This window comes from Ursus arctos, unplaced genomic scaffold, assembly GCF_023065955.2.
Source record: "Ursus arctos isolate Adak ecotype North America unplaced genomic scaffold, UrsArc2.0 scaffold_32, whole genome shotgun sequence".
NCBI lineage: Eukaryota > Metazoa > Chordata > Mammalia > Carnivora > Ursidae > Ursus > Ursus arctos.
In genome coordinates, this window is record NW_026623008.1 from 8,430,585 (window position 1) to 8,444,000 (window position 13,416).

At 58.1% G+C, this 13,416-nt stretch overlaps 1 protein-coding gene across 1 annotated transcript in view; it reads left to right on the top strand.

Moving 5' to 3' along the window:
- CUNH1orf167 (chromosome unknown C1orf167 homolog) overlaps positions 1–13,416 on the top strand; it is a 21,046-nt gene continuing 7,630 nt past the window's right edge. Inside the window, exons 1-13 of the mRNA XM_057305503.1 lie at positions 1–311; positions 401–507; positions 2,341–2,491; positions 3,515–4,725; positions 4,932–4,975; positions 5,457–5,664; positions 6,321–6,457; positions 7,764–7,858; positions 8,277–8,463; positions 10,192–10,367; positions 10,930–11,116; positions 12,737–12,896; positions 13,008–13,162. Coding sequence (XP_057161486.1) covers positions 2,422–2,491; positions 3,515–4,725; positions 4,932–4,975; positions 5,457–5,664; positions 6,321–6,457; positions 7,764–7,858; positions 8,277–8,463; positions 10,192–10,367; positions 10,930–11,116; positions 12,737–12,896; positions 13,008–13,162 — 2,630 coding nt within the window. The 5' untranslated portion in view covers positions 1–311; positions 401–507; positions 2,341–2,421. The remainder of the gene's footprint in view (positions 312–400; positions 508–2,340; positions 2,492–3,514; positions 4,726–4,931; positions 4,976–5,456; positions 5,665–6,320; positions 6,458–7,763; positions 7,859–8,276; positions 8,464–10,191; positions 10,368–10,929; positions 11,117–12,736; positions 12,897–13,007; positions 13,163–13,416) is intronic.

Below are 13,416 nucleotides of genomic sequence, written 5' to 3' on the forward strand. Positions count from 1 at the left end.
TTGTATCAAGAAAGCAGCCAGAAACGAGCCGTAAATCGATAGAGGTGGCTGTGTTCCAAGAGAGCTTTACTTACATAACAGACAGGCTCCCTGCTATTGGGCCTTGAAGGCGAGAGCTCAGAAGAGGAGGAGCCAGCAGAGGTGACTGGGAAGGAGCTGGCAGGCAGGAGGGAGGGAAGGAAACCCAATCAAAACCCAAACTCTGCATACCAAATAAAACAAAGCGGAAAGACTGAGTCATTGCAAGGCTCTCCCCCTGCGAGCCAGGAAACTCAAGGCTTCGGGAGCAAGGAGTTCCGATGGCTCACAGAGTAAGGGTTTTTTATGGGATAAATACGGAAGTTATCTGACTTTTGGAGCTGATTGGTCTAGAGCTAATATCTTTCTTATTTGGATTCAGGGGACTTCAAGGGAACAAGAAAGTCCAGAGAGAGCGCCAACAGACGCTTGGTGGTCGGGGATTGGCTGGTGTCCTTGGCTGATTTCCGGGAAGAGCTGCAAATTCCTGTAAGGTTACGTTAAGTGTCCTTTATGCACCTGGGTTGGGCATCTCCACTCTATCCTTGACACAAGTGACTCCATTTTAGTTTGGTTCCACACCCGAGAAGGGGGCATCCTGGAGTTAGGGAAGAAAGGGCTCCCAGGAGGATGAGGTCCTCTCAGTAGGACCCTCGTCGTACTGCTGCTGCTGCCTCCAGAAGGCCCACGGCTGCGGGCTGGCCAGGTGTGTGGCATCTCGGGGATCACCTGGAGGAAAGCAGCTTTGGGCAGGTGGGGATGCGGGGAGCCGATTGCAGTCGGCAGAGGTGGAGAGGGGAGAGGAATTGGGATTTGGGTGTGGTGAGAGCAGGGGAGGTGATCTGGAACCAGGAGGCTCAAGAAGGGTGGCGATGGGTTTTTTGGTGGTTTTGCTTTCCGTCTTTTAAAGTTGGAAGAAATAACCACCTGCTTAAGTGCTCATAGGAATGATTCAGTAAAGAAGGGGGAAGTTTTGGTGGGGGAGGGGGTGGTTTCTGGAGCAAGGACATCAAAGCCTGTGTCCCGCCCCCCAAGCTCTGCACCCTGGTTCAGACCTGAGTCTGCTGTGGGGCAGTGGGGGTCATGGGTGCTTTTCCTGATTCATAGAATGGCACCCCAGAGGCCAGTGGTGGCCCTGGGTGCTGTCCTTGGGGACGCAAGATGGGATGGCCCCTAGAGTTCAGGGGAGGGTCAGGCTGGGAATGGGACTGCACGGGATGGGGGGAAGGGCTAGGGGGCTATGGCCTGGAAGCTGGCTGGTTACAGGAACACACGGCATTTCTCTTCTGATCGCCCTATTTTGTGAGTGCAACAGAAAGAAAAGTCCGCTGGAGGGGGTGAGGGGAGAAGAGGTGGTGGCAGGGGTTTGAGGACAGAGGAGAAAGTGTGAATTGGCATCTAGGAGGGAGGAGGAAGGGAACTAGACTCTGATTCTCCTGCAGCCTTTGCCCCCACTTGGGATGGAAGGTGGTCATTTGGAGTGAGCTCGTCAGTGCAGCAGTAGGGTGAAAACCACTTATCAGCGTTGTGCAGAGAGAGGAGGGGTGCGGGGCCAGGGTGGGGGTGTGCCAAGGGGTGCTTATATGCCAGATGGTTAAACTGTGGAAGGAGAGGTGAGACAGCAAGCAGCAAGGGACAGTCCGAGGGTGGCAGGGCCAGAGAACGGGGGGATAAACCATCGCGTTGGGTACTAGAGGATGGGGGTGGGCTCTGGAACTGAAGTTATGGAGTGGGTGCCGTTATTTAGGATGACCAAGCCTGGGGGCACCATGGGAGCAGGTGGCTGAGGTGGGACAAAGGGTAAGATGGTGGGAAAGGAAGAGAGATCAAGGACTCCGCACACCAGCAGTGAGAGGTGTCAGTCGTGTGGATGGTGAGATCGCCAAGAACTGTGGTGTGTGTTGGAGACTGCAACAGAGAGTCAGAGCTAAAACCTTCAAGGAACAAAGGGACAGGGCCTGGACTGGTTTTGGGGCCTGCCTGGAGCTTCGGGCTGGAGTGTTCTGGAGAGGGGAGAAGGTGGAAAGTGGGGACAGGAAGCAAAGAGGGCCCCCTCTCCCAGCCCAGTGGTCTGAGAGAGCCCCCACCTGAGTGGGCTGCCTGGGAAGCAGGGGCCACAGAGAGTTCTGTGGTCGGTGTTAGAAGGAGCAGGTGCTGGAGGACATGAGAGATTTTCAAAGGAAAGGGGATGGTATGGGAGCCTGACCAGGACAGCTGGGGTTGGGCCCCAGGGCAACCAAGGGGTGCTGGTGAAGGGTGTGGTGTGGACCAGGGCTGGGGTGTGGCCTGGTGGGAGTTGGGCATCCTGTCCTTGCCCTTCAGAACCCATCTGATCGAACAGGCCAGACTGCTGGCTGTGGTGTGGACCAAGGACGCTGTCGCCTTGGCTTTGCCCTGGAGCCCATGGAGCTGAGACCTGATGCCAGCCACAAGGAGAATGTGCCCCCCAGGCCTGTGACACCCCTGAGGCCAGGCAAGAGGCTTAATGGGTCTGGGTTGGATGTGGCAGGATCCCCTCTAGCTATTGGCCCAGAGCTCCTTTCCCATCAGGCCAGCCCAGGGCCTCACTAATTCCGGAGATTAGCTGGACAGGGCCAGCTGGGCCAGGACAAAGTCCTCCTAGCCTGGGCCTGAGGGGGAGTCAGGAAGTGAGGCCAGGAACAGGCGGACCAGGAGTGGGCCTGGCTGGGACCCCTGGCTGAGAAGGGACCGCCCCGCTCCCAGGGCGGTCTGTGCCGGGGTAGTGGCTCAGGCACTTGGGGGCTTCAAGAAGGTTAGAGAGCTGGTACAGCCAAGGACGGAAGCAGCCCCCAAACAAATTCAGATTCTGATTCACATGCCAGTTTCTCCAAGTTCTAGCTGTGTGACTGTGGGGCAAGTAGCCAAACCTCTCTGAGCTTTAGTTCCCATCTTCAAAGGTGCAAGTCTTCTGGTCCATTCCAGATGCCAGGTCCTCCCAGGCACTTCCCCAGCCCCCAGGAATCCTAGTCTCCCGCTGTGGAATGGCCTTGGGGGCTGGGGAGACTACACCCCACCCCGAGTCCCCCAGAGCCACTCCCTTGCTGCTGTTGGACGTGTTGGGTCTTCTTCTAACCTCCAGGGCTGTCCCCCATCACCTCTACCCAAGCCAGAGGTCAGTCATCCTTGACTCTTCTCTTCCCTTCACCCCACCTTCTGAGCCTCCACAGCAGATCCGAATCTGTCTCTGAATTCCCGCCCCAGTCCCTGCCTCCCCTGATCCCAGCCCTGTCCTCTCTCACCGGGGATTACCTCAACAGCCTCATTCCTGTCCCCCTGCTTCCCTCTGCCCTCCTCCCCGCCTGCGCCCCAGCCCTGCTCCCTGCAGCCAGGCACCAAGTCACACCACCCCTCAGTCCACTGGGGGAGTCCTGGCCCCTCCCACCCGAGGCCCTGTCTCTGACCAGCACCCCCCAATGCACCCGAACACTGACCTCCAGCTAATCCCCCAGGACACGACCATCTCTCCTCTCTTTAGAGCAGCGGAGATTCCTGAAGAGCCGAGGTGTCGGCCTGGGCAGCAGGCATGGCCAGTGGGTGCGCGCGTGCCAGGCGCAGAGCGGGAGGCCTGCCGCCGCCCCCTCCCCAGGGGCCGTGCTGCGCCGGGAGCCTTGCCAAGGAGTCCAGACCAACCTGGCTGGCCCGAGCCCCGGCCTGAGCGTCGTCCTGAAGGACACGACCGACCGGCAGATGAACTCAAGCTTGCAACAGCAGAGCAATGTTCAGCCCCCGGCTGACAGGCCACAGCGGAGGGCCCGAGAGTTCGCCATCCAGCAGAGTAACCTCCGCATGAGGGGGACCAGCTCGGCTGAGTGCAGAAGTCACAGCAGCCCCCGCCTCTGGCCCCACACAACACCTCAGGGAAGGCCTCGCCCCCGAGGATCGCTGGCTTGCCCATCCTCCAGCCTGAGCCAGTCCGGGCTGCTGGCTACAGACACCCCTGGCCCAGACGTCCAGCCTGCTGCAGGCTTTGGTCCTTTCAATGGGCACACGCAGCCAGGCTCCAGACCCTGGTGTGGCCTGGGGAGCTGGCCCTCGAGGTTCAGGGGGGAGCCCCTCACCCTGGAAGACCTGACTGTCCCTGTCCAGAGCCAGGCTCGGACCCCATCCCAACCTGCCATCCACCAGCTGCTGGCCTCCGTGCGACACCTGGAGCGTGCGGTCGCCCATCTCAGGTGCCAGGCATCCCAGGAACCCAGCAATGGCCAGGCACTCCCTGCCCACCCCCAGCCCAGCCAACCCGTTCTTGCTTCCTGGGATGGGAGGAAGAAACACCTGCCAGGTCTCCGGGAAACTGCGGATTTCCCAGAGACACAAGGGACACAGGCTGGCCTCTCAGACTTTCAGGCAAGCAGGAAGCCTGCGTCCCTGGAGACCACACTGGGGATCCTGACTGGGGATTTCCTTGACCCTAAGCAGGGCATCCGTCTGGCCAACCCCCTGAGGCAAGGAGAGAACTTCTCCCCGGGGCCAACATACCGCAGTGGGCAGAGGGGAGACCCCCAGACCTCTCGAGGGGCGGGCAGTAGGGAGGCCAGACTCTGCTCTTCGGTCCGCTCCCATGCTGCCCGGGGCGGTCAACCCAGGCGGGAAGGAGGGGAGGTGACTCTGCAGGAGCAGGTCAGCAAGGAGGAAGAGAGGACAACTTCCTGCCCACCTGACGCAGCCCCAGCAAGGAGCACTGTGCAGGTAGAGGCCAGAGGAGGCTGAGCGTGGGAGCTGGGGGACCCCAGGAGGGCTCCTCCCAGGAACTCTCATGGCCAGCTGGCTGCCACTACCCCGTTACACCCCCTTTCCAGGAAAGGGAGGCCTTGGGCAGGGAAGCTGGCCGGAGGGTGTCCCGTCCTGCTTGCTTCTCTGTCTGAGAACCGTGTCATGTCCTTTTGCTTTCCAAGGAGAAAGCCCGAAACGCAGTGAGCCTGGAGTCCAAGACAGCCCGGTGAGGCCATGGGCTGGGGGGTGGGGGCCGGCCACCCTCCTGGGACAGCTGCTCCCCCATTTGCCTGGGCCATTGGAGACCAGCCCCTGATGGAGGCCAGGCCCTGGTGGCAGATCCACGCAGGACTTCCAGGGGAGGGGACTTCCTTCATCCTGTCCCTGCTGGGGAATACGAGGGGCCTCCTGGGCCCCAAGGACAGGGACATGGAGACTGCTGTTGCTGCTGGTTGTCTCCACCTTCTAAGGCTGCCTGGCACTCTTGGCCATCAAGGGGGCATTCTGCCGCTCCAGGAGCACTCTTGTCTGGGATTTCCCAGGCTGGCCACCAACAGAGGGCAGTTCCTCCAGTCTGTAGCTGGTCTTCCTGCGGCAGCATGAGGCCCGGGGGCTGGACAGGTGGCGTGGGTGGTGCCCGGCCCCCAGCTGCTTCCTGGGGCCAAGGGGCCAGGTCCATCCCCTGATCAGATCTGGTCTGGCCCCAGCCGGCTGTGGCTGTCCAGATGTTTCAGAGCCTGGTGGCACTTGGTGCAGAAACGGCGAGCAGCGGCTGCAGCAGAGGCACTGGGCCCCCGGCAGCCGCTGCGCCGAAGCCTGTGGGCGCTTTGCCAGGCGCCACGGCACCAGGAGGCCCAGCTGGAGGCGGTGTGGAGGCGACACACTCAGGCCCTGCTGGCCCAGAGCTTCCAAAAGGTCAGGGGCCTCCCGGTTGGGCCACGGGGCAGTATGTCTGGGGAGGGGGGTCCTCTGGGGCCCCTGTTCTGTACCTCCTGAGTGAGCCACGGTAGAGCGGTGGAGGGCCACCTGGACACCTGAACCAGCTCTGCTCTGGTTCACGTCCCGTCTCCGCTCCTTTCTTTTTTCCACAATTCTTGCTGTGTGGCTTTGGGCAGGTTACTTAACCTCTCTGCGCCTTAGTCTCTTCAGCTCCTAAATGGGATAATAATAGTAGTACCTACCTCTCAGGTTGTTGGGAAGTGAAATTAACACATAGAAAGGACTTAGGACCCTACTTAGCACATAGCAAGCCTCTACCATACAAGCAATTGCTATCTTTTACTACTGGGTAGCCGGCCAGGACTGCCAGGACACGTCTGTGTTCTTCCCTCCTTGGGGAAGGGGTGCTCTGGGAGGGCCCAGCTCCAGGTTTTGCCTCCCAAGGAAAGCGCTGCGTCTTGGGCTCCTTCTCTCCAATCATTCATTCATTCCCAAAGGGGCTGGACAGTCTCCAGGTTAAGACCAAAGGCTTTGGAGTCAGACATTTCTGCCCCGCACCCCACCCTGGTGCCCCCTCTTGGGGCACATTTGAGGTTGCGGCTGACATCCTTCTTTTCCTCTCTCTTCCCCAGTGGAGAAACCGGACTCTGCAGCAGAAGCAGGAGCAGCCCCACATCCAGGCTGGGCCAGGACCCCCACCCTCTGGGGCAGGACAAGGCCAAGTTCCCTCAGGAAGGGAGCCAGTGGTGGACCCCACCAGGAGAAGCAGGTAGTCCGGGACACCCTAGTGGTCCATTGGTCAGTGTGGCCTGGGCAGTGCTGGTGGCCTCCCCTCCCCCGCTTCCTGCCTCGGTGTCCCCCCTCCCTGCTCCCCCCACAAGAGAATGAGGATGAAACCCGCAGATGTGGGCAAAGATTTGTGCCAGAGTATGTCCATGGCGGCATTATTTCTACTGCTTGTAAATACTTCAAAACGGCTTAAGTGAGAAAATTATGGTTTAATGGAGGAACATTTAGCTACCGTTCAAGACAATGTTCATCAAGACTTTAAAAATTCCCCCCCCCTTTTTTCTTTTTAGTTTTTCATTTCAATATCTGTATTGGTGTTATTCCTAATTTAAAACAGTAATGCGTGCTTGATTTGAAAAAACACTCCAAATTGTTGAATGTTTCACCCCCCTCCTGTATCCATCTTCCTAGAAGTAGTTTCATGGGTATTTGCATGGAAATTTTAGTGACAAGGAGAAATGGGTCTATGTTAGATGGGGGGGGGAGGCTAAAAAATGGCGTGTAAGGTATTTTTCATGCACGTGAAACGATACAGAAGGAAAAAGAGTGAAATATAGCACAATCACTTAGCACTACCGAGCCACTCAGAGATGGCTAAGACGGTTAAGTTTCATGTATTGTGTATTTCACCACTGCTCAGAATGAGAATCAATAAATATTTCATCTGTAAAACACGCTGAAATAAGCAGATAGTGCTTATCTCTGGAGCAGTGAAATGCAAGTTGACCATTTCCTCTCCATTCCCTCAATCATCCACTACAGCAAAGTACGGGTTTTGTTGCTATTTGTAAATGAAACAAATGTGTTCAAAATAATTATTCAAATGCCATTTGTTTGAATACATGTTTGCTGTAAGAATCCAAATAGTATTGAAGAGAATGAAACAGGGGCACCTGGGTGGCTCAGTCGTTAGGCATCTGCTTTCAGCTCAGGTCATGATCTTGGGGTCCTGGGATCAAGCCCCACATCGGGCTGCCTGCTTAGCAAGGAACCTGCTTCTCCCTCTCCCTCTGCCCCCCCCACGTTTGTGCGTGCTCTCTGTCAAATAAATAAATAAAATCTTAAAAAAGAAGAAGAAGAAGAAGAAGAGAATGAAACAAAAGCAGAAACTCCCCCCAGATCGCTTTGATAATCAGCCATGACATGGAGAGAACGGGCTGGGAGAGGGGCAGCTCAGCGCACCCTTGCACCTGCCATGGTGGCGGCCGGGTGGCCAGGTTGGGACTGTGCGCTCTCCCTCCGCCCAACCCGGGGCATCGCTTCTCTCTGGGCAACTTCACTTGCAGTCCAGGGAGTCCAAGGGAGGAGGCAGGAGCCTGGCCGAGACCAGCTGGAGACAATGGCGTAGAGCAGATGCTGCAGGCCTTACAACAACTGGCCGGTGAGCTGTGGGCCCCAGGAAAGCAGGGGAGAGGGAGCGGGGCTGGCCCGGAGCACCCTCACTGGGCAGGGCAGGGGGTCCTGAACGAATGAGTGCTTACTGAGAGTCTACTTGGACAGCTTCCCAGACACGATCTCATTTGAGTCTCATGGGACCTGGGCAAGGCTTTGTGCCCAGTTTACAGATGTGAAAGTGAGGCACAGAGAAATTAAGTGACCAGCTCGAGGGCACACAGCATGAGAGGCGCACATCCTGTATTCGTGTGCCATTGAGGCTAGCACAGGCCCTGCAGAAGCCTGAGCGTTTGAACCGGAAAGTCCCTCAGGCATCACTCACTTACAGGGAAACTGAGGCCCAGAGTCGGGGAACGACTGAGCCTCCCTACTCTCTCTTCTCACTCTCTCTCCTCACTCTACAGTCTTCCTCTTGTGGTGCCATCAGAAGGAATGGGCCAGGCAGGAGAAGGGGGTCCAGGGAGAGGTCTCCCAGGTCACACTGAGGACTCAGAGGAGGCAGAGGCCCCCCCAAGCCTGGCGCTCTCCTGCTGCAGACGCACCCAGGGAGGCATCGCTGGACACTCAGCAGCGGGGAGCCTGGCTCTGCAGGTAGGGAGAAGTGGAAGAAGGTGGGAGTGGGGACCCCCTTTCTTGAGGCAGAGAGATTTGGCCCTAAGCAGAGCTCGGTGCCGGCTGCCCCCCAGCCCCCATCCTGGCAGCACGGCAGTCACAGAGGCTGTGCGCCAGTACCGCCGGAGTGAAGCATTGTGAGGGCAAGGAACACAGACCCATCAGAGGGTTTCTCCCGTGTTAAATTTTATGATGGGACATTTACATCTTACACAAAAGTAGAGAAAATAGGTTCTAACCCCCAGTGTCCCCATCACCCAGCTTCAAGAAAATCACCTCCTGGGGGGCGCCTGGGTGGGACAGTCGAGTAAGCGTCTGACTCTTGGCTTCAGCTCAGGTCATGATCTCAGGGTCCTGGGGTCAGGCTCCGAGTCAGGCTCCGCGCTCAGCATGGAGTCAGCTTGAGATTCTCTCTCTCCCTCTCCCTCCGCCCCTCCTGCTCGTGCTTTCTCTCTTTCTCTTCCTAAAATAAATAAATAAAATCTTTAAAAAAAGAAAAAAAAAATCCCCTCTTGAAAACCTTGTTTCACCTGTATCCCAACTGCTCCCGCTACGTTGTTTTCAGGCAGGTCCCCCACATCCTACCGTTTCACCCGTAAATACTTCCGTAGCATCTCTAAAAATAGGGACTCTTTTCCACAGCATAACCACCGTGCCGTGATCACGCGTAAAAATGAACATTAATTCCTTAACACCAAGAAATATCTGGTCAGCCTTGACATTTCCAACTGTGTTATAGGAACACACTCTGTTACGGTTTGTTTGAACCGGGATCTAAACAAAGGCCTCCTGTTAAGGTTGGTCGATAAGTCGTTAAAGTCTCTTTGAGCTCTGGGGTTCCCTCTGGTTTTTTTCTTTGCAATTTATCTGCAGAGGAAACCAGGTTGCTGGTTAAGTAGAGTTTCCCCGGGTCTGCAGCCTGCAGCCTGCATCCCCCAGTGCAGTTTCTTTTTTTTTAAGATTTTTTTTTTTTTTGAGAGAGAGAAAGAGAAGGAGAGAGAGGGAGAAGCAGACTCCCACTGAGCAGAGAGCCCCACATGGGGCTCGATCCCGGGACCCTGGGATCATGACCTGATCCCACGGCAGACGCTTCACCGACTGAGCCACCCAGGTGCCCCCTGTGCAGTTTTCTAGGAGAACTTTGAGCGAAGGTTGCTGACCTTGACCATGGTTCCACGGAGATGTGAGGATGGGTGCTTGGCCCGTTGAGGGAGAGCCAGCAGGAGAGCACCAGGCGAGGGAACTGCCCAGGCAAATGCCCGTGACAGGGGAGTGTGGGAAACTCAAAGGACACCCTGGTAGCCTAGAGTGGGGGCCGGGGTGGGGGAGGGTTTAGGATGAAGATGGCAAGGCGTGCCAGGGCCAGATACACATGGCCTTGTAGGCAGTGCCGCGGAGTTGACATTGTCCTAAGCACAAGGGGGCGCCGCTGGCGGTTTTCAGCAGGGGAGTAAGAAGACTGCATTTGAAATGGGAAAAAGATCACCCTGGCCGCTGAGCAGCCACTGCCTGGAGGGGCCCCGAGTGGATGCGGGAGGCCAGGCAGGAGGCTGCTGAGGCCATCCGGGCACCCAGCGGTGAGGGCGTGGTGGCCGGAGCAGGGTCAGGGAGTGAAGTGGCTTGGCCAAGGCCTCCGCACAGCACGGGGCAGGTGGCTGTCGCTGTGGTCATTACTACTAGTACCAGCACCTTCTCTCGGTTCCCCAGGTGCTTTGGGGCCTGGCAGCAGTTCGTGCAAAGAGCGGCCCGGTACCGGGCCCGCCTGGCCCACTGCCGGGCAGGGACCCTGAGGACGTGTCTGCAACAGTGGGTGTGGATGAAGCGGCTCCGGGCCTCAGATGGAGCGAAGGTGACCCAGCTGGCCCTCTGCCGCCGGAAGGCGGGTGAGCAAGCGAGTGGCAGGCCGAGGGGCTCCCTTTCCCTCCCACCCCAGCACACAGTGTCACATAAGCTCCTTTTGTGGTGGGCCCCGGTGCAATTGATGGTTTTTTGTGATGGGTGGTGGTGGAACCCGGAGCATTCTGGGGGTGCAGTCTGATAGTCCAGGAGGGTCCAGGAGGGGTCCCTGGAGTGGACAGGCCTTGGCTGGGCCCCATCCTCACTCCGGGTCACGAGCTTCTCTAGGCAAAAGACTTTGCTCCATCTTCCACTAGGAGGGGACGTGGTCCCTGCTCTCGGAAGCTCCTGGTCTGGGGGATAACACACAGTCCTTGTTCCCCCAAAAAATATTTGCTAGGGGAAGATGGAATCTTTGAGGTGTCTCGGAGGGGAGGATTTGGAGGCAGTGGGTGGGGGCAGTGCCTGTGAGGGGAGTTCCTAAGGAGGGGTGAGGCAGGCTGAGGCAGCAGCACACACCGTCCGTGACTGCCATGGGTTCCACCGACGGCTTTGGGTGGAAGGAGCTCACTGGGGACATGGCTAATTCATCCTTTGCCTGCTTCTCAGGGAATGTGGCTCTCTGCAGCTCAGCCCCTGGAGTGGCCACAGCACATGGCCTGGGGGTAGTGGCTCGGGCCCAGGGGCGGCCCCCGGAGCAAGGCGGGGGCTCCCTTCAGAAAGCCTGCCGGACACTGGCCCTGCACCGGGCGCTGCTGCTCTGGAGGACACGGCTCTCCCAGCACCAGAGGGCTGAGTAGGTGTCCACGAGCCTGTGCGCTGGGGTTGGCCCCCGGGGGGTACGTCCAGGGTAGGCGTATGAGCAGTGCTCAGCTGGGAAGTGTCCCACGGGGGATGGGCCTGTCCTGCTCTTCCCTGAGGCTCCTGCGGGGACCCTGGCATGCTGAGGTCCCCAGCAGGTGCAGGGGAGGGGGGAGGTGGCCCTGGGACCTGGAGACAGTGATTGAGCAGAGAGAGAGCTGTGGGAGCCATGGGGTAGCCGGGGACACAAACACAGACCTCTACCAGGGGGGGCTGGAACCTGACAGGAGAGGCTGCTTGCTCCTCTCTGGGCTGGTGGGGAGCCCTTGGTGGCAGGAACCATGTCCGCCTCACCGCGGTCTGGCATGTTAGAGGCGATGAGAGATCCTGTAAGCGAGTGAGTGCCCCCGTCTGCCTCATTATACAGCTAGAGAAACTGAGGCTTGAAGCGTTGAGCAGCTGGCTCTAAATCACACTGTGAATTAGGAGCAAGAAGGTCCCTTTTGCTTTTCTACAAGACAGTCATTGCTGCGACTCAGAGTCCAGGCTGATGGCTGTGGTGGGGAGAGCGATGGAGGTCAGGAGGGGCCAGCTGAGCTGATGAGATGTCAAGTGGAATGTAAGCCAGCAGTTTTAGGGATAAGAATTCCATCACTGAAAGCCCCATACTAGGGCGCCTTGGTGGCTCAGTCGGTGGAGTGTCTGCCTTCAGCTCAGGTCATGATCTCGGGGTCCTAGGATCAAGCCCGCATTAGGCTTCTTGCTCAGTGGGGAGCCTGCTTCTCCCTCTGCCTCTGCCCCTCCTCCCCCACGCGTGCTCTTTCTCTCTCTCAAATAAATAAAATCTTAAAAAAAAAAAAGAAAGAAAGAAAAAGCCACATACCTAGGATCCATCATCCCATGCCGCTTGGTCCACTTGGACCCTCAGTCTCTTTTAATGAAACCCCTAAAACGCCTGGGAGAGTCAGTTCACCATGATCCCTCAGAATATAGCTCTCCTCCAGTCCATTCTCTAGCCTTTGGGCATCAGGGAACCGTCAGTATCTCCCAACGTAGCTGGGGCTGCCCTCGATCTAAAATAAGTATTTGGATCCCAAGTCTTCTGCTATTTGGACTTTGGAGAAATGACCCTCCACCAGGCCTCAGTTCCCCTATCTTTATAACCGAGCAGAGGCAGGAGTACTGATGTGGCCATACATGTGGTCTCCTGAGACTGGGGTCCTTGGGTCTGGGGCCCAGCTCCCCCTCCCATCAGGAGTGTGGCAAGGATCGGCCAGGTGACACAGGTGTAGACAGCAGTGGCCTCAGCCTTAGGTACTCTCAAGAGTCACTCTGGGAGCTCTGGAAAAGTTAGGAAGCCCAGGCCGCACCTAGACTGCTAAGTCAGATTCTCTGGGGATAGGACCCCAATGGGCATGAGTACGTCGCAGAGCCCCCGGGAGTTCCATATGTGGCCAGCTTGAGAGGCGATGCTCTAGCCCGGTGTTTGGCATGGGCAGCTCCCTTCCAGATGAGCTCTTTGGAAGAGACCCTGCTGGGGAAAGTACCTACTTGGCAGCCCTGCCAGCCAGGGGGTGAGGCTGGGGCCCAGGGACTCACCTGCCCCTTCCTGCAGCTCCTTCCTCCGGGGCACACGGCAGCAGCAGATTCGGGGTATCCTGAGGGCGTGGCACTTGAAGGCATGCGGTCCGAGCACCCCGTCAGACAGTGCCAGGACCACCTTGGCCCCGGAGCCGCTGCTGGGCTGCAGCCCGCCCCGAAGCTCACTAGAGAAGGTGAGGGGAAGGGGGTGGGAAGGGGCTAGGGAAGGTAGGGGGCAGGTGGGAGGAAAGAGTGGGGACGGGGCAGGGGCCTGGGGATCATGGACTCCATCCCTCCTTCCCCAGGCTTCCAGGGCCCCCGCCTTCTTGGATACCCTCCGGCTGAGCTTTCTGTGGGCATCTGGGCAGAGGCTGAAGGCACGGTGCCTTCTGCTCTGGCAGGTGCGGGCCCAGCGGTCCCAGGGTGCAGCAAGGTGGCACCGATGCACTCTTCAGAGGCGGTAGGGACCCCTCCCCATGCTGGGTGAGCCATGACGCCCACCGCTCCGTGGACATCCGGTTTCCCAGCCCCCTTCCCATTATTCCTTGACCTTCACAGCAGCATCCCGTTGGGGTCTGCAGCCCAGAGGGCTCCCATCTCACGCTCCAACCCGTTGGTACCCAGACTCAGGTTCTCTGGGCTTCTCCTGCCCTCCTAGCCTGCCCTGCTGACAGGGCGGGGGCTTGAGGCAGTCTACAGGATAATCGTTTCTCC